Here is a 25207-nt window from a genome sequence, read left to right on the forward strand (position 1 = left end):
CCAACTGGAAAGGACCTAACTTGCGCTTATTTGAGTACACTGGTGCACAATCCCAGTTGGAAAGGACATTACTTGCTCATTTACACTTGTTCATGGAATTGTATGATTTTTATATACGTATATCAAAACTTGTGTGAACTCACCAACTATTCATTTAGTTGACTTTATTTTATATATATGTTACAGGTACAATTATTAGAGGATGAAACGAAGAAGACACTAGAACTTAGATTATATTAATAAATGGACAAGATGTTAATTGTTCTTGTTTTTTTTCCTTGTATTTCTTGTTATAAACTTGTGTACTTGATGTTTAAATAAATTAATGATAATATTGTCACTTAATAGTGTCACATGTGTTTTGGGTAATATGTACGTCACACTCGGGCGTATTCCGCTTTAGCCGGGGTGTTACAATCTTGCTAACACTTGTCGTGTCCCGCCGACTGCACGAGCTGTCCTGCAACAACCTACCCCTCATGCTCAACCTGATGTTCCTAATACCCGTGATTGCTACCATTGTAAGGACCCAAATCATCTCCGTAATGCGTGTCCTCAACTTACCCAAGCTCATCAAGCCCAATATACAACTACACCATACTACTTGACCCATGCTTACCAGGCTCAAACCTATTAACCTCATGTCCCTCAAGCTTCTCCCATCAATCAAGGTCAACATTACTTAACCCAACACTACCAAACCCCGCAACCGCAAGCTCAAATTTATCAGACATATTTCCACCAGACAACCTTCTTGCAAACTGTTCAAGCTCACGTTATTCAAGCTATCCCAAATCAATCTACCTCGACTACTTCAAATCAAGTCAATTAAGCTACGCAAGGACCCCGAAGACTTTTGTTGTGTTAATTTCTTTTGTCTTTTATTAATTACGTATTGTAACGCCTCTTTATGGCCTTGGATTATTTCCAATTTGAACTATTTACCTTTTATCTAATAAATAAATTTTCTTTTGGTTAAATAGATTGTTTATTGATGCCTACTTCTATCTTATTTCTTTATCTTCATTAACCTTAACTATTTATAAGAGACCCCTTCTTCAACTCTAAACACTTATATCTTTATGTTTAAAAGTCGTCTTAAAATTTCTTTTCTTTATTAAAATTCACTACAACTTTTAAAATTATTTTATACATTGGTGACTTTCTAGTGTTCTAAATTAAAACTCCTTAAAACTTTTGTTTTCTTAAAGTCATGGTTTACTCAAATGTTTTGTAAACCCACACAATGAGATGAATCATGTGGACCATTCGACGATAACAATAATAATGGTTCGGAACAAAATTATCGAAGTCCTCGCATAGAAATCATTATGCGTAAGATTGTGTGTCGTAATATAGAATCGAAGGTAGTTGGGATAACGGTAAAAATGTAAAGATAAAACGACATGGTGGATACGCCGTTGGAACATCCTATATATAAGTACCCTTATCGGATTTGCATTTGAAGCGTTGTTTTAACTATCTAAAGTGTTTTACTATGTAATAATTTTTTTTATTTATCTGTATTGTTACAGTATTCGTTAATTTCATGACGAAATTCCCTAAAGTAGGGGAGACTGTAATAACTCGGGTTTTGCGAATTAATATTTTATATTAAATGCCAGACTCATTTTGACGTTCGAGTTATTTTTATCGCGTTTATCGAGAAAAGTAATTTTTATTACATTATTATTTGATTAATTATATAAAACATATATATAACTTTCTTACTTTGGCCAAAATCACCCAAAATCAAACTTTTACCCTTATTTGTTTCCATCTTCATACCCCAACAAGGTCTAAAATGCAAAATTCTTTTATAACCCATTTAAGAAATCCAGACCCGTTTACCCATACCCGTATTGCAAACCTGATTCTAAATTTGGGATTACTTGGACCTCAATACTCATTGTGAATATGGAAATTGAATCAAAGTCGTGTTATACATACCTAATTTGATCAAACTGACATCTCTAATATGTTAAACAATCCAAACATATCTGTGATTCGTATTATATATAGCCGCCCTCTAGAACGATCTAGTTTTACATATAAACATCAACCATAATACAATTAAAGATGTAGAATCAACCATTTACCCGCCGCCTATCTAACCCCTATAACCAATTATAATTTCCTAGCTGTTTGATGTGTGTTCTGCAGTTTCGTTAGCCGGACACTGTTCACGTCAATTAACCATTGTTTAAACAGCTTATCAGGTAATTGTTGATACTGTGTTGTTCGTCCTAAATCAGGGATCATTAACCCTCTATCTAATAGAACAAATATCAATCAATTAAACGGTGTGGGAATCTAGGGTTCTTATAGCGATTTTGGGTTTTCTAGGCCACGTATATAAACTCTTGAATCTGTTTACAACCAACTAATTGGTTAGCCCAGTTAGTTACTTGTCTGTGCACGTTATCTAGTGAACCAGCCACTGGCGCGGGTTCGAGTCCCGACCAGGGCCTTTTATATTTTTAGAAACAGTTTTGCTTCTTTTATTATTACTATTATTATTATTATTATTATTATTGTTGTTGTTGTTGTTGTTGTTGTTGTTGTTGTTTTAAAGGTTTAAACAAATTAGAAACCATACTATTTTATTTAACCAACACATTAATCAATCATCTTTTCCGAATCCTTGTTTAAAACCATATATAAATGTACGTATTTATATATATATATATATATATATATATGAATATATGTATGAATATGTATTATGTGTAAAATTTTTTATCTTGTTAATTAATGTATTAAAAACTAGTTTAAGATATTTATAAAAAAGATCATATTTTATATAAATATTGTTATTTATTCCTTAGTATTTACGATAATTATTTATAAAGAAATCTTTACTAAATAGTGAAAGTATATATAAACACATTATAGGTATTTTAGTTTAAAATAAATAATTTTAAGACGAGCTTTATTTATAATCAACCCAAAGTTTTATAAATATTTATCTAAGTATTATCATTATAAGTATGTTGTATATCTTATTTGATTAAATTAACTTTTATATAAGCACGAATTATATATATATATATATATATATATGCGCAAATTATATTTATTATATATCTTATACTCAAAACTGCAACTATTGTCTTATGTGTTAACAACTTATACCTTACTTGTTTATGTGCTTACTTGCTATATATGCTTCCGCATTTGGAGAGGTCCAGCATAATCTCATAATAGTATGATCATAAGATAGTCGTTATAGCCTTTGTGCTTCTCGACATCTCAGTTATAATTGCTCATTTGGTTGATTTGTTATCCTCATATGACTTGTTGCAATTACTTATTTTTTATATATATATACTATATGTAAATTTAAACTGGTGTGTTTCTCACTCAACCTTGTGTTGACAAAACTACTTTATTTTCAAAGCATATGCAGGTAATCGTATGATGTGAAGTAATTTATTGATCACTTAAGGATGTATGCTAGAAAAAAATACTAACGAGACTATTATTCATGATTCTTGATTGTTTAATACAGTATTATTTTGTTTGAATATTGTATGGATTTTGCTTTATATGTAATTTAATTCATAGATATTGAAACTTATAATATCGCTAGATAGTAAACTTTGAAAAGCTGTGAGCAATCAGTTCGCGTCCTGTCATTTCTGTCGTAGGTTGGGGTGTGACATTAATAATCATCACAAAAATCAAACATCACACATGAACACAGATCGAGTCAAATAGGAAGTTTGTACTTTGTATACGAACTTAATATTACAAAAGATGTAAAAAAACCAACCTTAGATTTACAGGATACAAAACTATTTGGTTAGCGAATCATCGTTTAATGTGTTTAATCATTTCAATTTCACTTCAAGGTTACAAGTAATTTTAAAAAAATATGGGCCGAGAAATATATTAAAAATCCCTTTTTTTAAAAAGTTGGTTTGCCGGTTTAAATCAGTATTTAAAAAAAATCGACGGCACAATGTTCTAACAAACCATCCAATAAATACAGGCTTTAGATACCACTCGTTTTACCATCATCCAATATAAACGGTTCAACCAACCTGTACGTACCTGTTTTCAAAACATTGCCGTGAACTCTAGGAAATGAAATACTGGTGAGTCAAATTGTAAATTTTAATAAACCAAAAGGAAGTTTAGTATGTTTGGGGCATTCTCATCCAATCATTCATATTTTGTGAGGGAATGTTTTTATAATTTAGAGAGTGATTTAGGATGTTGTGAGTGAAGCGTTTTTATATTTTAGAAACGTAGTGATTTTTCTGCATATTTGAAAAGTTACTGTTCACCCCCTATAATTTTTTAATATATTTTGAAATTGGTTGTGAGTGAAGGAAAGTGAAATGGTAATGATAAAGGTATAAATAATATTATTTAATTGAAAAAGAGAGAGAAAATGTAGTGTGTTTTAGTGTAATGTTAGATTTAAGGATACGAAGTTGGATGAGAATGCTCTTAGTTTTAAGGGGCATTTACATATATCATCTCCCTAACTTCATTTATTACACATTTCCCCAATGCTAAACATTTAATTACATATTTCCCATCCCTAAATCACTTATATTACATATCTCCTCATTTCATTAAAACTAACTAACTAAATGATCATTTTACCCTTAATGAACTAATTTACAATATCCCCTTCTTAATAGTAGCAGTTACATATATCCATTAAGACAACCCTAAAGAAGCTAATAAATTCAATTGGAGTTGATTTTTTTAATTGTTAGCAAAACTGCTACTATCTTTAAGCAACACGTCAAGCGTGAGACAACCACGGCCGCAACAAGCAACCTGCATCACATGGAACAAAGAGGAATTCACTATGAATTCGTCTATTTTTCGTAACGTGAACATTATGCATATAGATGTTTATTGTCAGTATTATTCACCTTTAATTTTAATTTCAGTTGAGTTGTACAATTAAATATATATATCGGTGGAAGTTCAATAAGGTCATATTCATCAAAAGATATATTGTGTATACACTGAGATTTTCATGATAATTTAAGAGCAATGGATACATATGCTTGTTGAGAGAGTTTTTTTTATTACTTTATCTATAGTTGAATTAAGTGTCAAAATGAAATGTTTAGTGAGCTAACAGTTAGGTGAATTCATCTTCTTCTATGCATTCCCAAACGAAAATTACTTAATTTCCAAACTCCTAATTAGGGATTACACTAAGATTAATTAAAATTGTGCAGCAAATCTAAAAAACTCAACATACCATACGTGAAAGACGAAAGGGCTGCCGCAAAGGCCGTTGCGATGAATCGAACGGCAAAGAGGTTGCTGTAACTGCCGTTTGAGATAAATCGAATGAAAAAGATGAAAGGCTTGTCGTGAATGTTGGTTACTTTTACGTTTGCGTGAATGCATACCGGAATCGAACGGCAAATTGTCGTTAACGTTGGTTACTTCATGCTCCCCTTCTTATTTTTCAGACCAACGTTTGGTTTTCCAGCAGTTGGTATGTGGGTATTGTAAATTGAAGGGGGCAAATTTGTAACTTGATATTAGCATGGGAAATACGTAATTAAACTTTTCATATTGGGGAAATATGTAATTTAAAGGTTTAAGAATGGGAAATATGTAAAAATCCCTAGCTTTAAAACCCCAAGCAATGGCGAAGGACTCTTAGGGCCAGGGGTGCCCACCCTCCCTGTTTTTTACGCGTTAGTGTAAATTTACCAGTTTTCGTCTGAAATTTTTAATACATAGAGCCGTTTTTGACCGAAAATTTATATACGTAGTGTAAAATTTAGCCGTTTTGGCCCAAAATTTTTATACGTAGTGTAAATTTAGTCGTTTTCGGCTGAAATTTTTTACGTAGTGTAAAATTTAGCCGTTTCGCCCGAAAATTTTTATATGTAGTGTAAATTTAGCCGTTTTCGACCGAAATTTTATATTCGTAGTGTAAAATTTAGCCATTTTCGTCCGAAATTTTTTATACGTAGTGTAAAATTTAGGTGTTTTCGCCCACAATTTTCTATACGTAGTGTAAATTTAGCTTTTTTCGGACAAAAATTTAAGTCTGCCCCCTGTAACATCCTGTTTTATAGTTTCGGTTAATAAATGAAAATACAAGTTATATTGAGTCGGGCTAGTGTTGGGTTAAATGGATATGGGTTATGGACTTGGGCAATGAAAGAAAGAGGAAAGAACCATGGGCTTAAGCCCATGATCCATAAATATATAAGTCGTAAATGCCCATTTATCATTCATTTCACACATTCCATACACCTCCCAAAACACACATTTAAGCTCTCTCTATCTCTCTCTCTCTCTCTAGTCTCTCTCTAGCCGAAATCACCAAGGAAACCGATCCCTATCCAAGGTAATGATAGTATGATATTGTATGAGCTTAAACCCGTTAGATATAATCACGAAACGACGAGCCGACACCGTTAAACCGTTTAAGTCACGAGATCCGGGTGGAATCGGGTATAAAGCGAACCTATGATGAGCTTAGGGGTCACCCTAGCTCAGATCTGGATCGAACGGGACGAAAAACGGTGAAAAACGAGTTAGAACTCGCTTTTCCGGTGAATCCGCGGTTTTCCGGCGGCGGCGCCGGAAAAGTTAATACGAGCTATGAATGTCAGGGAATCTTCTAATATTCCCTGACCTAACCCTAGTTCGCTAAGGAGTAACTAGCGAATTAGAGGTAAGTCGCCAGCTGATTCGCTAAGGAAAGATTAACGTATCCAATTCGTTGAGGGATTAAGATAACGAATTACCCTTGATTCTTTATAGTCATTCGTTAATAGAGATAACGAATTAGAAGGTCCAGTTCGCTACTTGGACTGGTTCGCTATATGGACTGATTCGTTAGAGGGTCCAGTTCGTTAAGAGAAATGTAACGAATTATAAGTTTAAGAGAATGACAGAATGGTCCTGGACTTAGAAAAGAATGATTTAATTACAAAGAAGCCCTTGGACTTTTAAGTAGCAAATTAATTAATGATTCAAAATGCTAATGGTAAATGTGATAAGACAGTTAATAGAAATAAAATTTTTCCAAGCTGACCTGGCAACTTAACCCCAGCCAGGGGCTCTGCCCCTTGGACCCTGCTAGGGGCTGCCGCCCCAAAAACCCCGCTGCCAGGGGCGCTGCCCTGGGACCCCCGTTCGTTGAGGGTTATAATTGGACTAGAAATACGATATGGATAGTGATAGTAATTAATACGCGTAATTGTTATACAGTTAGTCGTGCACAGCTAAAGATGGGAATAACCGTAAACGGTGAACGCAACCGCATTGAGGTGAGTTTCTAGCCCCACTTACTTGTTATGTTTTCGGGGCTGTGTGCATACTCGATGTGATAGTTAGTACACTTACCATAGGTGGTAAGTGTATGCCTTGTATGATTTATATATGATGATTGCTTGACGATGCTGTGAACGATCTTCGGATATTGCATGTACCGTCAGGTAGTAGTTAATGATATGATTGATATGTATGATGTATGAATGAGGTATGTGTGAATATATATGATGTATGAATAATTTATGTATGATATGTTGATGGTACGTGAACGCTCTTCGTAGATTGCATATATTGTCAGGGAGAGTAAATAAGAATAGGTATGGAAGAAAGGGAGACCGGACCCTAATAATATTCCGAGGATGGAGGGTACCAGACCCTAATAATATCCTAGGATGAAGGGAGACCAGACCCTAATCATATCCCAGGATGAAGGGAGACCAGACCCTAATCATATCCCAGGATGAAGAGAGACCGGACCCTAATAATATCCGAGGATGAAGGGAGACCTGACCCTAATAATATCCGAGGATGAAGGGCACCAGACCCTAATAATATTCGACGCATGTAGGGTGAAATGCCCTTTATAATGTAAGGTTAGCTATAAATGTGTATGGATGAATGGAGTACAGGTTAAGTATGTAATGCGTACCTTCGCGCACGTATATATGTATGAAAAGTAAGTTGTGTGATCAACTAGAACTCACTCAGCGTAGCTGACTTTTAGTATGCACGCAGGTGAGTAGGTTGAGACAGATGGCTTGAAGGGGGACACATGGTGGATGAATAAAGAAGCTGGCATCTGAAGATTTACTTGTTAATTTTGAACTAAAAGACATGTTTTAAATTATGTTTTAAAGACAAGTTGAATGTTTGTAACGACTGTTGATGTTTTATGTATTTCGGAATGTTTTAATTAACTCTGATATTTAGAACTGTGTTTATGAGTAAATCCAACGTCCAATGTGAGGCACCTGTAACGGGGTTCTACTAGTTGGTATCAGAGCAAAGTTCGAGAGATTTAAGCATCCTACATGCTTAGACTCGAACAGAGAATGGTATTTAAGTAAGAAAAGAAAGAAGATGCCAGTCTAAGGATGCCATGTGTCGCTCAAGCAAACTAAGTGAAGGTAAAGCATATGATTAATTTCACGTGTAAAATATAATAATGTATGAATGCTAGCTTAATTGCTAGGGATAGGAGTGTGTGGTGATATGAACTGTTTGATTGTCTAACTGTTAGAAATAGACTAGCACAAATAGACTCATAAGAGGAAGTGTATAGGACACGGAAAGTAACGTGATCAGCTAATCACAGCTGGCCACTGTTATTACCTGTTAGCCTTACTATCCATGCACTAAATGGTTCCTTAAGTGATGACATTTATGCTTCCTTATAGAATACGAATGGCTGGAGCTAAGAAAGTTGTTGGAAGAGGAGGACGTACGGGACGTCGTGGTAGGCCACGTGTTGTCCAAGAACCGTCAGTAAGAGCATCTACTAACGCTGAGGGAGAAGGAAGTGCAGCCGGTGGAAATCCGAGTAACAACGAAGGGTATCAACTTGACCCTGCTGTTCAAGCTGCCATTGCTCAGGCGGGTAGCAGCTGCTGCGAAAAACTGGAATGCTGAAGGGTCTGCTGGAGGCCGTGAAAGAACCGCTGAAAGGGCGGAAGGATATGGTAAGAAAAATGATGAAGGGGAGGGGGAAGAATCAAGCGTGGTTAAGTCAGTGAAGGTTGATGACAAGAAAAGGGGCCGAGGTGGGTGCAACTATTAGTCCTTCAAGGGTTGTGACCCGTCGAAGCTGACTGGCTTTGGATACGCAATCGCTACTCTCCAATGGATACCTGCTATGGACAAGGTTATCCGTATTAGCGATTGCCGTCCCGACCAAGCTGTGAGTTTTGCCACCCAATCATTTCTTGATGAAGACATGTACTGGTGGGAGACTGTTGAACAGAGGAAGACCCGGGAGGAGATCAAGGCTATGCGGTGGGTTAATCTGAAGGAGTTGGTGATGAGGAGGTTTTGTGCAGATGCAGAGGTTGAGAAGGTTGAGATGAAGTTCTTGAGTTTGAAGGCGGGTAATATGACACACTGCGAATACCTCACTGAATTCAATCGTCTGTCTAGGCTGGTGCCAGACATGGTGAACACTGAAGCCAAGCGGATCAAGTGTTACCTTTGGGGACTTCCACAAAACGTTCGCGTCTTGGTCAAGGCTAGTAGACCTGCTACCTTTGATTCTGCTGTGGGACTCGCAGAAATGGATTACAGTGACTTGGCTGCAGACAAAGTGGTGGCGGAAGAGAAGAAAGATAAGAAATGGGTTGCTGCTGTCAAACGACCAGGTACTCAGTTATGGAACCCTAAGGACAAGAAGCAGAAGGTGTGGGAAAGAAGAACCTGCAAGACATGTGGAAAGTTACATGGTGGCGAGTGCAAGTGGGGTACTGGTTCAGACGTGTGCCACAAATGTGGAAAGGCTCATGGTGGAGAGTGCAGGATGGGGACAAATGCCTGCTATAAGTGTTGGAAGATGGGGCATTATGCTAATGAATGTAATGCAAAACCCGCATGCTATAAGTGCGGTAAGACGGGTCATTTTGCAAGGGAATGCATAGAGGGAGAAGCTGGTGGTAGTGGGAAGAAAGATGCTGATCAAGCAAGGCCAAGGACTAGAGCCTACATGCTGACCCAGGAACAAGCTATGCAGATTCCTGATGTTGTGACCGGTACGTTCTTAGTAAACGGTATTTCTGCTTCAGGATTATTTGATTCGGGTGCGAATAGAAGTTTTGTAGCTACGACGTTTAGTAAACTAGCTAAAATGAAATGTTGCCGAATGTCTGAAACTTTCATAGTAGAAACCGCTAGTGACACCTCGGTGAAAGTAATGAAAATGGTTAAGGATTGTAAGATAGAGTTAGAGGGACACGAGTTCCCTGTTACTTTGTATGTTATGACCTTAGGAGGGTTCGATGTAGTTTTGGGAATGGATTGGTTGTCTGAATACGAGGCTCAGATAGTATGTAAAAGTAGGATAATAAAATTAAAGTCTTCGAAGTGTGCATTTTGGTTACGAGAAGTGCAATTCTTAGGTCACGTGATAAATCCTGAAGGGATTACCATGGACCCAGCTAAGATTGAACGATACGAACTGGAAGACTCCACAGAATCCGACTGATATACGAAGCTTCTTAGGGTTAGCTGGCTACTATAGGAGATTCATCGAAGGTTTCTCCAAGATAGCCGCACCGCTGACCGCTATGACCCGAAAGTCGATAGTATTCAGTTGGGGTAAGTTTCAAGAAGAGGCTTTTCAGGTGTTAAAGAAGAGACTCACGCAAGCTCCAATCCTTGCTTTACCCGATGGTGACGAGGATTTGGTTGTTTGTACTGATGCTTCGCATCGTGGGTTAGGTTGCGTGTTGATGCAACGAGGAAAAGTGATTGCTTACGCGTCTAGACAGTTGAAAGTCCATGAGAGTACCTATCCGACGCATGATTTAGAACTAACAGCAGTAGTGCATGCTCTCAAGATATGGAGACATTATCTGTATGGTACTAAGTGTACCATTTACACAGATCATAAGAGTTTAAAGTACTTCTTCGAGCAGAAAGAATTGAACATGAGATAGAGAAGATGGTTGAAGTTGATAACGGATTATGACTGTGATATTAAGTACTACCCTGGTAAAGCTAACGTGGTCGCTGATGCGCTAAGCCGTAAGAATGAGGAAGTCATCGCAACAGTAAAGTCATACCAGTTGATTATGAATTCAAGTCCTTTTGAAGAAATCATCAAGGTGCAGTTTGAAGTGCTGGTAGATGAAGGGCTAGTGAAGAAAGAAAGGATTTTTGGTCAGCAAGACGAGTTGATGGAAAAAACGCATGGTGTTAAGACTAGGTTTGACCGTATGTGGATTCCACGCCATGGAGATCTCAGAGGTCGAATCTTAGATGAAGCTCATAAGTCTAGATATTCGATTCATCCAGGAACCACGAAGATGTACCAAGATTTGAAAAGAGACTATTGGTGGCCGGGAATGAAGAATGACGTGGTAGATTATGTCAGTAAGTGCTTAACCTGTTTATAAGTCAAGGCAGAGCACCGGAAGACTTATGGGAAGATGCAACCTTTGGAGATACCAGAATGTAAATGGGAACAAATCGCCATGGATTTCATAACTAAGCTACCTCGTACAGCTAAGCATCATGATACCATCTGGGTGGTTGTGGACCGTTTGACCAAGAGTGCTCACTTTCTGCCTATACGAGAGGCTATCTCGTCAGAGATGTTAGCAAACTTGTTCATTAAAGAGTTTGTATCTAAGCATGGAGTGCCGTTATCGATCGTGTCTGACAGAGATACTCGGTTTACTTAGAGGTTTTGGAAGAAGTTCCATGAAGCTATGGGAACAAGATTGAACATTAGTACGGCGTATCATCCTCAAACAGATGGACAGTCTGAAAGGACGATCCAAAACCTTGAGGATATGCTACGTGTTTGTGTTTTGGACTTTGGAGGAAGTTGGGATGACCATTTGCATCTGGCAGAGTTCTCCTATAACAACAGCTACCATTCAAGTATTGGTATGCCACCGTTCGAGATGTTGTATGGAAGACGTTGTAGAACTCCAGTATGTTGGAAAGAGATTGGTCAGAAGGAGATGGGAAGCCTAGAGGTTGTGCAAGAAACCTCTTCAAAGTTCGATCAGATCAAAGCGAGAATGAAAGCTGCTCAAGACAGACAGAAGTCGTATGCTGATAAGCGGTGACGACCGATTGAGTTTAGCGTTGGTGACAATGTGATGCTCAAGGTCTCGCCTTGGAAATGAATTATCCGTTTCCAGAAGAAAGGAAAGTTGAGTCCGAGGTACATTGGACCGTTTAAGATTTTAGATCGAGTAGGTGAAGTGGCTTACAAGTTAGATTTGCCAGAAGAGTTAGAAGGAATTCATTCAACCTTTCATGTTTCTCACCTAAGGAAATGCCTAGCTGATGGCACGTCTCATGTGCCATTAATGGACATTGAGGTTGATGAACAGTTGAACTATATTGAACAACCGATCGAGATAGTTGACCGCAAGGAGAAGCAACTTCGTCACAAGGTTATACCTTTAGTGAAAGTGATATGGAAGCATCGCAAGGGTTCAGATGCTACTTGGGAAGCTGAGGATGAGATGCGCAAGTTTTACCCGAATTTGTTTGTGTAAAAGTTAGGTTTCGGGGACGAAACCTCTTTAAGGGGGGAAGACTTGTAACATCCCGTTTTATAGTGGTTAATAAATGAAAATACAAGTTATATTGAGTCGGGCTAGTGTTGGGTTAAATGGATATGGGTTATGGACTTGGGCTATGAAAGAAAGAGAAAATGACCATGGGCTTAAGCCCACGATCCATAATTATATAAGTCGTAAATGCCCATTTATCATTCATTTCACACATTCCATACACCTCCCAAAACCCACACTTAAGCTCTCTCTCTCTCTCTAGTCTCTCTCTAGCCGAAATCACTAAGGAAACCGATCCCGATCCAAGGTAATGATAGTATGATATTGTATGAGCTTAAACCCGTTAGATATAATTACAAATCGACGAGCCAACATCGTTAAACTGTTTAAGTCACGAGATCCGGGTGGAATCGGGTATAAACTGAACCTATGATGAGCTAGGGGTCACCCTAGCTCAGATCCGGATCGAACGGGACGAAAAACAAGTTAGAACTCGCTTTTCCGGCGAATCCACGGTTTTCCGGCGGCCTTCCGGCGGCGTCGCCGGAAAAGTTAATATGAGGTATGAATGTCAGGGAATGTTCTGACATTCCCTGACCTAACCCTAGTTTGCTAAGGAGTAACTAGCGAATTAGAGGTAAGTCGCCAGCTGATTTGCTAAGGAAAGATTAACGAACTAGCTGTAGTTCGTATCCAATTCGTTAGGGGATTAAGACAACGAATTACCCTTGATTCGTTATAGTAATTCGTTAACATAGATAACGAATTACAAGGTCCAGTTCGCTACTTGGACTGGTTAGCTATATGGACTGATTCGTTAGAGGGTCCAGTTCGTTACTATGACCAGTTCGTTAAGAGAAATGTAACGAATTAGAAGTTTAAGAGAATGACAGAATAATCCCTGGACTTAGAAAAGAATGATTTAATTACAAAGAAGCCCTTGGACTTTTAAGTAGCAAATTAATTAATGATTCAAAATACTAATGGAAAATGTGATAAGACAGTTAATAGAAATAAAATATTTCCAAGCTGACCTGGCAACTTAACCCCTGCCAGGGGCTCTGCCCCTTGGACCCTGCTAGGGGCTGCCGCCCCAAAAACCCCGCTGCCAGGGGCGCTGCCCCCGGACCCCCGTTCGTTGAGGGTTATAATTGGACTAGAAATACGATATGAATAGTGATAGTAATTAATATGCGTAATTGTTATACAGTTAGTCGTGCACAGCTAAAAAGGGGAATAACCGTAAACGGTGAACGCAACCGCATTGAGGTGAGTTTCTAGCCCTACTTCCTTGTTATGTTTTCGGGGCTGTGTGTATACTCGATGCGATAGTTAATACACTTACCTTAAGTGGTAAGTGTATGCCTTGTATGAATTATGTATGATGATTGCTTAACGATGCGTGAACGATCTTCGGATATTGCATGTATCGTCAGGTGGTAGTTAATGATATGATTGATATGTATGATGTATGAATGAGGTATGTATGAATATATATGATGTATGAATAATGTATACATGATATGTTGATGGTACGTGAACGCTATTCGTAGATTGCACGTATTGTAAAGGAGAGTAAATAAGAACAGGTATGAAAGAAAGGGAGACCGGACCCTAATAATATTCCGAGGATGGAGGGTACCGGACCCTAATAATATCTGAGGATGATGGGAAACCAGACATTAATAATATCCGAGGATGAAGGGAGACCGGACCCTAATAATATCCGAGGATGAAGGGAGACCTGACCCTAATAATATCCGAGGATGAAGGGTACCGGACCCTAATAATATCCGAGGCATGTAGGGTGAAATGCCCTTTATAATGTAAGGTTAGCTATAAATGTGTATGGATGAATGGAGTACAGGTTAAGTATGTAATTCGTACCTTCGGGCACGTATATATGTATGAAAAGTAAGTTATGTGATCAACTAGAACTCACTCAGCGTAGCTGACTTTTAGTATGCACGCAGGTGAGTAGGATGAGATAGCTGGCTTGAAGGAAGACACATGGCGGATGAATAAAGAAGCTGACATCTGAAGATTTACTTGTTAATGTTGAACTAAAAGACATGTTTTAAATTATGTTTTAAAGACAAGTTGAATGTTTGTAACGACTGTTGATGTTTTATGTTATTCCGCGAAGGTTTTAATTAACTCTGATATTTAGAACTGTGTTTATGAGTAAATCCAATGTCTAATGTGAGGCACCGGTAACGGGGTCTTACACCCCTTTTGTTTGTGAAATTTTATATATATTTTTCAGTCCGCCCCCGATATCTTAGTTCAAGCTTCGCCACTAACCCCAAGGGTCAACTGCCAAAAAGTTTAGTTTGAAAAGGAGGTTGTTGGAGGTTCGCTATTGGGTTGGGTTTTATTATTATTATTATTATTATTATTATTATTATTACTGCCGCCTACCCTGTTCTCACTCGCTTTGAAACTTCTTCCATGCCACTGAGTCAGCGGTCAAACTCTATCATCCATTTCATCATCTTATTATTATTATTATTACGACTACTTTAAAATATCTACTTACTGATCAAACATACAGCTTACCCATTCTTCATCCGTGGTATCTCTTTCTCTCTGTTCCATTTTTTTATTTTTATTTTTCAGTGTTTTTCTTGCTACTCAATTTGATCATGAACTGGGTTCGATTTATATGAAGAATGTATGGATTGATTTTGCATAGGTTGTTGTACGTCAATTTTAATTTTAATTATTAATTGTTTCTCTCTTATTTTCAACGGTATAACTTTATCTCTGTTTTTTGTATTTGTGTTTAGAATTTGTCTACTACTATCATCAATTCGATTTAATTTTACTTGAATAATGTGGAACTAATTCATGGGTTTATAGTTGTGTTTCACCCAATTAACATATAAATAAGGTGCAATTCGAGTTTGTTTTTGTTATTTTATTTTTTTTTTTGTAAAAGTCGAGCTAGGATCATCACTCGTGAGTTGTTTTACCTAGCTCGGGCTCGGCTCCTTTATTATTTTTAATTAACTTATATACATTTTTAATTACTTTTATATGTTTTTGAGAAAAACCATAATTGAGCCTATGCTCGGTTCAAGCTCGGCTCGTGAGTTGTTTTCCAAGCTCAGGTTTGGCTCGTTTATTATATTTTAATAAATCCATATTCATTTTCAATTAATTTTAAATGTTTCAAGAAAAAACCTTAAATGAACCTATGCTCGCTCAAGCTTGTGTGCATTACCTTTAACGAGGCAAAGCTCGAACCTGGACTCAATAACTAAACGAGCTTTATTTGAGGCCCAGGCTTGGCTGGGATCGCTTTGAGCGGTTCATCGATCCGATTTCAAGTAGCTTGGGAGCAGCTCAGCTCGTTTGCACCCTTACTAATAACCCCTAATATATGATACATCAAAGTTTTGACTTTTGAAGTTGAATTGACTCTTGGTGTAGTAAAAGTTAACAGTCTATAAGTTCAAATTTAAGGTAAAACACATTATATTTCACAATAGTAACCATAAATGTCATGATCTAGCCATCTATATTATTAATGTAAAGCTTGTGATTAATGTTTTAGTTCTAAAACAAGTGGGATGTGGTTTTTGCAATTAGTCAAATGATGATTTTACAACCATTGACTTCTTTAATATCTGTCACGTAGCTTGAGGTTTGAATGATGGATGAAGTTGAGAAGGATAATGCACCGATGTTATCAGCTTCAAATTGGCCGTCCGACAGACACGATTATAATCCAAGTCGAAAGTTTTCAAACAGGAACAGAAGTGTTTCGATAACCATCCCGGTGTCCTCTGTTGAACTGAGTTCTGGTTTAACAACTCATGGAGGATTTACGGGTCCTTTGCGCACCGAGAAAACAAGTTTAGAAGAGCCTGTGGAACAAGAAAATGTTAAGCATAATAAAAGAAAAGGGGGAGATTATGATAGTGGGACGAAAAACGAACACTTATTCAAGTCTGGACAATTGGGAATGTGCAATGATCCTTATTGTACCACATGCCCGTCTACTTACTATTACAAAGGACACATCATCTCAAGAATTTCCAACGGGTTCGATCGTCAAGTATTATTACTTACTCTTCTGTTTGAGAGACTTTAATTTTTGTTGAAACTTGAATCATAGTTATAAGGGTGGGCATAGTGGGTTAAGCAACCAGTCATTATAGGTCGGTTTTCGGCTTAACCCGAAGCAGAAATCGAATTTCGGCTTTTGGTATTTTGATAAACGTTAGGTTTTTACAGTTTTCACAATCGGTTTGGTTGTGTTTCGGTTTTTTCGGTTTTACCATTTGGGTTTGAAAATTTTGGGCCGAAAAATGGCCTAAAGTTATTAGTTTGGGTTTGAAACTGTGGGTCTATTTTTTTTAAATTAATGATAAATTGAGTATTACACATTTGGACAAATAAACTTTTGGGTTACATCATTCATTACTTTTTCTATGAATTACTTAAATTTGGTTTTTCAGGTTCGGTTCGGTTTATGGTTATCATAATAGCCAAAATGGTTAATTGTTGTAAGACCCAAAACGGCACGGTTGGGTTGGGAAGAACTTAAACAATGTTTGTCTAAAAGTTTGAAGTTTTATTAATAATCAATGTGTTTATTATGATTAAAAGTCTAAAATAATTATTTACTATCAATGATAATATAATGTAATTTTTGAATAAAATAATTTCAGGGGCATATGGATTAGAATGCATACGACTTTTAATCCGTTTGACCCATTTGACGTGTTTACATACTAAGTTGTATTTTTTTGATGAAACACATGACATGTTAGAATTTCATATGTGAATTAAGTCAAAATGGCCACCTCTAATCATCATGTTATGAGAAAAAGTTTTGTAACAAAACATTTATATGCATATGGAGGCGCTGTTCGTGAAGCTGTTTTTGTTTTTATGTTCTTATTTTTTGCAGATTCATGCATACGGAGGTGCAAAAGGGTGGGTACAAGAAAAGTTATCCTTGATAAAAAATTTTATATTTGGGGTGATGAATCCACATGCCAAAGTTGTTCAGCAGTGGAATCAGTTCGTTGTCATTACATGTTTATTCGCCATTTTCTTAGACCCTGTGTTCTTTTTTGTGTTGTCAGTTGACGAGGTAAAACTACATTCCGATACAGATTTATTAATTTTTTGAAAAAATTAATACTTTTATCTTTAAGGTGGACATATAAACATATTTAAGCGACAAGAAATAAAATTATGTGCATTACTATGGTAAAAGTTATGTATGTATTCTTATTTTTGACATAAATAAAGTTTATATTATGTAAGTATTTAGGCTATGAGTGTTTATAGTGGATGGAAAAGAAGAAGGGTATAATGGTCATATTATGAATTGCATTTAATAAAATGGATAGTGTTTTGAATGTGATATTTAATATTAATGTTTTTGTTGAGTGAATATGATATTATGGCATGTTTTTAGGGTTACATATGAAAGACAACTCAATTCTAGTTCCCTATGTTCACCTGCTCCTATTTTTAAGCTTATATTATTATTATTTATCTGGAAGCTTTTGTACTTGGTTGATTTTTCATATTTTTTCATTCCATAGTGTGCGTATATATTAGGCTTTGATGATGAGTTAAATGTCTTTATTTGTTGTGAATTGACATCATAATTAGCCGCCTCTTATTTGTTAATCCAGGTCTAATCTTTTGATATTGTTTTTTTTCGAAAGCAGGACCATAAGTGCATCGTTTTTAACTGGCAATTGACAAAAATCATTGTGGTTTTTCGAAGCTTGACGGACTTTATTTACCTCATTCATATGCTAGTTCAGGCAAACACCTTAATCCCTGCTTTTTACTGTAACTTTTGCAGTGTTAGTGTGTTACGGCTGCTTAACGAGCGAGCGAGCCAAGCAAGCTTCAGCTCTTAAGTGAGCCATCTCGGTTCAACTTGTTTACTCCTAACGAGGTGAAATTTTAACTCTAGTTTGGCTCGTAAAGCTCAAAGAGACGGCTCGTTTATATTAAAATAATATTTAATATCTATGTAAAAATTAATATTGAAGTTATGTCAGGGTGGTCTTTAGTGTTCTCAATGATGTTATTATGTGGGCTTCTTTATAAATCAAATTGGGTTGTAACTTATGAACATTAAAAGTTGGGCATAACATAAAGCAGTCAAACTAGCCAGCTAACCTTGACTTGAGCTCGGCTTGTTTACAAACCAAGAAAACTCGGCTTGGTTTGTTTATAAACGAGCCGCTTTCAAAAGAGATTTTTTCTTTAGCGAACCACGAGCTTTTTGAAAAACCCTAGTGTGTGTGTGTGTCTGTGTGTTTTTCTTTTTTCTTTTTGAAATCTGACTAAAATGTTTCAAATATGATAACGTTTATTTTGTATCATACCTGAATGTTTTGCAGTTCAGGTTAGCATTCATTTCTCCTGAATCAAGAGTCGTAGGCGCTGGAGACTTGGTTGACAATCCTAGGAAAATCGCAATGCACTATCTTAAGACGTTTTTTTTCCTTGACTTGTTTATTGTATTACCGCTTCCTCAGGTAGTATTAACACCGTCTTTCAATCATAGGCGAGTAACGGGTCAAAAGATTCAATATTTAGCAGGGCTGATTTGATATGCAATTCGTCACAAACATTCTTTTTGACGTTTTTAACCCTTTTAGTAAATAGTGAAACTTTTAACTATTTTTTTTTTAAATATAGGAAGTCTAGGCATTTAAAATACATATGTGGTGACTTTGTTTGACATGTTTCATTATTTGCGGACACTTTGTAAAAATTGCGACCTCTTTTTGTCATGATCATTTGTCCAACCCTAATAAGTCATTACACATTCATGCAGATCATTGTCTTATTAATACTTCCACGATCTCTTGCAACATCGGGAGCTAACTATGCAAAGAATCTTTTGCGATCAGCCATTCTTGTTCAATACATTCCCAGACTATACCGATTCTTGCCTCTTCTTGCGGGCCAGTCTCCAACTAATTTCATATTTGAGTCCGCGTGGGCAAACTTTGTCATCAATCTTTTGACCTTTGTCTTGGCGGGTCATATTGTGGGGTCATGCTGGTATCTCTTCGGGTTACAGGTGTGTGAGAATCATTAACTATTCACGTGTTATGGAATGGAATTTAGATAGTTATTTGCAGATTTCTAGAGGTGGCAACACGGATTGTGTTTCATGTTAAATACAGGCTTGGGTAAAACGGGTTGAAACATGTTGCATCCTGTTGCATTTTTTTCTTTAGTAAAGTAGGGTTTGGATTAAATACAAATGAAATCAACGTGCTAATTGTGAGAATCAAGTAGAGTATTATGTTATTACATCATAGAGTAACTACATAATTACTCTATGATGTAATTACGTAATTACTCTACTTGTATATATAATTACTCTACTTGATTCTCACAATTAGCACGTTAATTTCATTTGTACGTTAACTTTCCCCGGGTAAATTAGATTTCAAATAAACCAAGTTTGGATGTTTTATGTAGTAAAATACACTTTGGGGACCTTCCATCTTTTCATATTTTGTTTTTCTTGTCTTTATAATGTTCTTATGTATGTAGGATGTTTCTAATTGTTTTGTCTTCTGTTTTTTAAGAGGGTAAATCAATGCCTTCGAGCTGCTTGTCACGATTCTGGATTTGGGAAATGCAAGAAGTTAATAGATTGTGGACATGGAGGTTTTGGGAGCTTTGAAGGGGACCGCGAATGGAACGAATGGAAAGATAATGTAAATGCGAGTGCTTGTTTTCATGAAGATAATAAATTCTCCTATGGAATCTACGTGAAAGCTGTTAATCTCACTACAAAGGATAGTATAATCACAAGATATATCTACTCCTTCTTTTGGGGATTTCAGGTATAAAGGTTTACCGATTAATATGCTCTCTCATTGTTATTATTGTATAGGTGGGAATTTCAACCCGTTTACAAGTAAACTTAAAGATTTAACTACAAAAGGACGAGGGAAACATGGGTCAAAGTGTCAAACGGGTCGAAATTTGGTTTTTTTATAAATTCAAGACAATTTAGGAAACCTAGATTGAAACACAACTCAAAGTTATTGAGCTCCCTTTTTCCAAAAATAAAAAATAAAGTTCAAGGTTTAGGTATGATTTTTATTGGGTTTGAAATTTAAATGTTGAGAAAAATTCAGGTGTTTTATTTTTTGAGTTATTAACTATACAGTTAATATCGGCGATATATCTGTGGGATAGATATCAGTGATATGTCGGTTATCAGTCCCCAAGCAAAATACTTGTTCAAATATAGGTCAGAATATCAGTACCGATATTATCGGCAATATTGATCGATATCGATTGATATTTAACCGATCCGATGTTTTGGATGCCTTGATTGATGTGTACTTAGAGGAAAATTTCATGGTTTACGATTAGATCATATTTCAAATATTGACACTTTTGAGTTGACTTTTGATATTACTATTAATATTATATATGTTTACGTTTTTATACATGTATATATATAAATTGTTCATGTCGTCAGGATATTAAAGTTACCATATCCCACTGCGTTAATCAATAACTCAAATACCGGTCCTTGACTGATATTCTAACTTTTACTGCATTAATTGTTACTTATACATATTTATTTGATGTGATTTTAAGTTATTGTTTTTTATGTTTAAAATTGGATTTCCTTTTTAAAAAAAATTTGTTCATCATCTTCCAATTACAAGAAGGTGAAGTTGGATGGTCTAAGTTTCATAGTTTTACACTTTTACTTATAAAATACATGTGTTGATCAGAGCTCTATCCTAATATTTTTCGTTTGGGTATTATTGTGAAGCAAATAAGCACATTGGCTGGCAATCAGAGTCCAAGTTATTTTGTTTGGGAAGTTCTTTTTACCATGGGTATTATTGGGCTTGGACTCCTACTTTTTGCCCTTTTAATTGGAAACATGCAAAACTTTCTTCAAGGTCTAGAGCGCAGGTACACCTTTTAACATTGTAGTTATTGTATCTAATACTGCAACTTATGAATGAGATATATCATGATCCATGCTATTTGCATGCTTAACTTTTAATATTATTTGTTAGGCGACTGGAAATGTCACTTAGACGACGTGATGTTGAGCAATGGATGCGCCACCGAAACTTGCCGGAGGACCTGCGAAAGTACAAATACCTCTAAACCTTGTCATCTATTATATTTAATAATTTTATTTAAAAGTGACATAACGGGCCGTTTGGCAAGCATATCAATATGTTATTTAATAAGGGTCGGGTTGGGTTGATTCGCCAATGCCTAGTGCAGTATTATTACAATACTAGTAATTGTAATAGTAATAGTATTGTAAAGAGCTATTTAGGGTTTGAACATATAATAACTACAATTTGGAGACTTTTTATCCATTTGAGCTATAAAAACTTACTCGACCCATAAGTCGCGTTTGTGTTTGTGATAGAACATAATTTTTATCCTGCTAAATGATATACATTAAGTGATGGTAAGACTTAAGGCTGACAAAACGGACGCGGTCGGGCCGGGTTGGGTGTTAGGTCAGACTAGGTTCAGGTCATAATAGGTCTGAGTGAAAATGAGTTCGGGTCAAACCGCTGCTTCAAAAAAGAACAATTTGAGCAGACCCAAATTGACCCAGTGTCTAAATTGAGTTGGCCGAAATGAACCCGTATGTCTTTTTTTTTACCCAAATCAACCTATTGTTTTGAAGAATGGGCAGTGTTTAGTAAAACTCTTTTTTCCCATTAGTTTAGCTTTGATGTTATTGGCTTGAACTTTGACCATTTAATGATTATGATGTGCAGAAAAGTTCGAGATTCGGAGCGCTATCATTGGGCTGCTACACAAGGGGTTAATGAAGAAGTGCTAATGGAGAATTTGCCCGAAGATCTACAAAGAGATATACGCCGCCATCTCTTCAAGTTTGTCAAGAAAGTGAGATTCAAATATTAGTGACATTGTCATTCTTATAATCAAGTTTTATCAATGTTTGGCGACGCTTAAATATCTTTACATGATTTCTCTATACTTTAATCTGTAGGTCCGGATTTTTGCGCTGATGGATGAACCAATTTTAGACGCGATATGTGAAAGATTAAGGCAAAAGACATATATAAAAGGAGGAACAACCTTATATGAAGGAGGGTTTGTAACAAAAATGGTTTTTATTGTAAGAGGGAAAATGGAGAGCATTGGAGAAGATGGGAATAAACTTTCATTAATAGAGGGTGATGTATGTGGTGAAGAACTCCTCAAATGGTGCCTTGATCCTAACTCTTTTATTGGAGGTATAATTTTATAAAAATATCATTACTTCTACCAGTATACATGCATCCAAACACACCTGAACTGAATACCAACTAGTCACTTTCAAAACACGCATCCAAACACCCTTGAGTTGAATTAAGGGTGTGAATTTAGTCTAAACGGGTCAGCTTTGGGTCAAACATGTTTAGCTAAATGAGTCTTTTCATGTCAAGTGTCAACCCTTTGCAAGTTGACCCTTTTAACCCATATATTTATTTTAAAAGATGTGTTTATGTAATTATTTAAACTATTCGGGTATTTTTCTGTCACATTTTAAAAATAATTGGCATATTTTAAATATCTAATTAATTGGTTAAGAGAACATAAAAAAATATGTAAATTTAGAATTTCAAAGTATTAATATGTAAAAAAATAGAGAATACTTTTTGGGTTAAACGAATCGCGTTCGTATAAAATTTTCAAGTAATCACTTTTCAAAATGCCCTTGAATTGAGTTCGATTTAAAAAATTGCAGATACAAAGAGAAAATCAGGATACAAACTGGTGAGCAAGAGGACAGTAAAATGCTTATCAAATGTGGAGGCGTTCGTTCTTCGGGCTGCAGATCTTGAAGAAGTCACCACCCTCTTTGCCGGCTTCTTGAGGAATCATCGTGTTCAAATGGCCATAAGGTAATACATACTTGAAACAGTTTTTGTTCAGGACGAGTTGAAATAAAGGTTACGGTTTACTATGTTTAGGAATGAATCTCCATACTGGCGGGTCTTGGCGGCAACGACCATACAGGTGGCATGGAGATACAGGAAGAAGCGGCTGCATGGTGGTACCGCTCTTCCCTCCCAATACAAGTAAAGGTGCTATTAGTTTAAATGGATTATGAAGTTACTAGTTCATGTTTTACATCTATACAGTTATAGTTTAAAAATTATAGCAAAAGATTATGTTATTTTTAGTAGACATCCATATTTAATGTATAAATGTCGTTACATTTTGATTATTTCATCATTGGTATTCATATTTGCGAATGAATGAGCATGTTATTGGATTAACTTGTGAAGATTACTTTGGGGGTACTAATTAACGCAATGATGGAGCTAGGAAACTTTTCTATGGAGTCACTATTTTTCGATTCTCATATTTATAGCTATATGGCGACAAAATTTTCATATTCTCTTCATCCATGTGGTTGTTTGTACATATCACCTTTCTACAACCCCAAATTTTGACACTAGACTCTTATTTGGACCCGTTGGACAAGGGAAATAGGGCAAAAAGGCCCAAACCATGCATGGAATAAAGTTAAATAAGATGCAAAGGGAAATAGGGCAAAAAGGCCCAAACCACGCATGGAATAAAGTTAAATAAGATGCAAAGGGAAATAGGGCAAAAAGGCCCAAACCACGCATGGAATAAAGTTAAATAAGATGCAAAGGGAAATAGGGCAAAAAGGCCCAAACCATGCATGGAATAAAGTTAAATAAGATGTAAAATTCCTCACGATTTGAAAACCAACAAAAAAAATAAACCAGATTCAAATAGCTCTGGTACCACTTGTTAGGTCCATATAATCAAGTCAAATTAAGACCAATCGATCCACAAAGATAGTAAACAAGGTGCAGTGAGATGGTATACTATTGTGCGGGATTGTAAATCAGGCGTGAATCATACAACAAAATAATTCAGTATACTAAATTGCATTATTTAAGCGAAGCTATAACAATGAGAAATCTTTGAGCAAGTCACACACTACTATTACCTCATATTCTATTTATATCAATAGGATAATCGTGCACAAAACATATAGAGCAAAACTATTAGTCAAACAAAAACGTTATACTTTCGCTTGACCATTACAAGTGAAACAAAGTGTTGTTACACTTGGCTATTGTTTCACTTGGGCAGACAATCAAAACTCTACTAACCAACCAATTCTTTATATTTATGAAACATTCCATTATAGTGTTCTGATTTTGCTACGTAGGCATAACATAATAAACCTGGGCATAATAATAAACCTGGGCCTACCTAGTTGAGTCAGGTCCTTTCAATACACCTCTTTAATAAGTTTTATTTTGAATTTTTATAACTATTAAGTTATATATGAAATTGCCCCTTTATATCATAAGGTTCGTATTTTTTAGTTAAATGCTCAGGAATAATATAGTAGAAAAAAGTTTGAAAAAGTAATTAAATATATTTAAAATAATTAGACTAATAACATTATTGTAGTTTTTGAGAACCATAATTAATACAACCCGTAAACCGATGACGAAAATGATTTTCAAGTTGAATACTAAACCCCTAGTCTACTAGTTTTAATTCAACTTTCTCTACTTTTAAAGAAATCCAACGTAACAAAATTGTTATCATCTAAAAAACAATATCTAATAATATAAAGTTTAGTCATGTATTAATTGGCTAAAACTCTCAACTGATGCCTTCCACATATA

At 36.0% G+C, this 25207-nt stretch overlaps 1 protein-coding gene across 1 annotated transcript; it reads left to right on the plus strand.

Annotated features, from left to right (window-relative positions):
- Positions 1 to 15032: 15032 nt before the first annotated feature.
- LOC143588464 (putative cyclic nucleotide-gated ion channel 20, chloroplastic) lies at positions 15033 to 23708 on the plus strand. The gene is made up of 13 exons (XM_077069455.1): positions 15033 to 15087; positions 16156 to 16575; positions 17434 to 17619; positions 18209 to 18307; positions 18896 to 19033; positions 19336 to 19584; positions 20102 to 20362; positions 21313 to 21458; positions 21566 to 21643; positions 22295 to 22424; positions 22531 to 22777; positions 23272 to 23428; positions 23498 to 23708. Exons 2-13 carry the CDS (start codon positions 16168 to 16170, stop codon positions 23607 to 23609), a joined length of 2211 nt encoding a protein of 736 aa, XP_076925570.1. The 5' UTR covers positions 15033 to 15087; positions 16156 to 16167; the 3' UTR covers positions 23610 to 23708.
- The last annotated feature ends 1499 nt before the right edge of the window (positions 23709 to 25207 follow it).

The sequence above is a fragment of the Bidens hawaiensis genome, unplaced genomic scaffold (assembly GCF_021521415.1).
Source record: "Bidens hawaiensis isolate Kalapana, Puna unplaced genomic scaffold, B.hawaiensis_p1.1 tig00036399_1, whole genome shotgun sequence".
NCBI lineage: Eukaryota > Viridiplantae > Streptophyta > Magnoliopsida > Asterales > Asteraceae > Bidens > Bidens hawaiensis.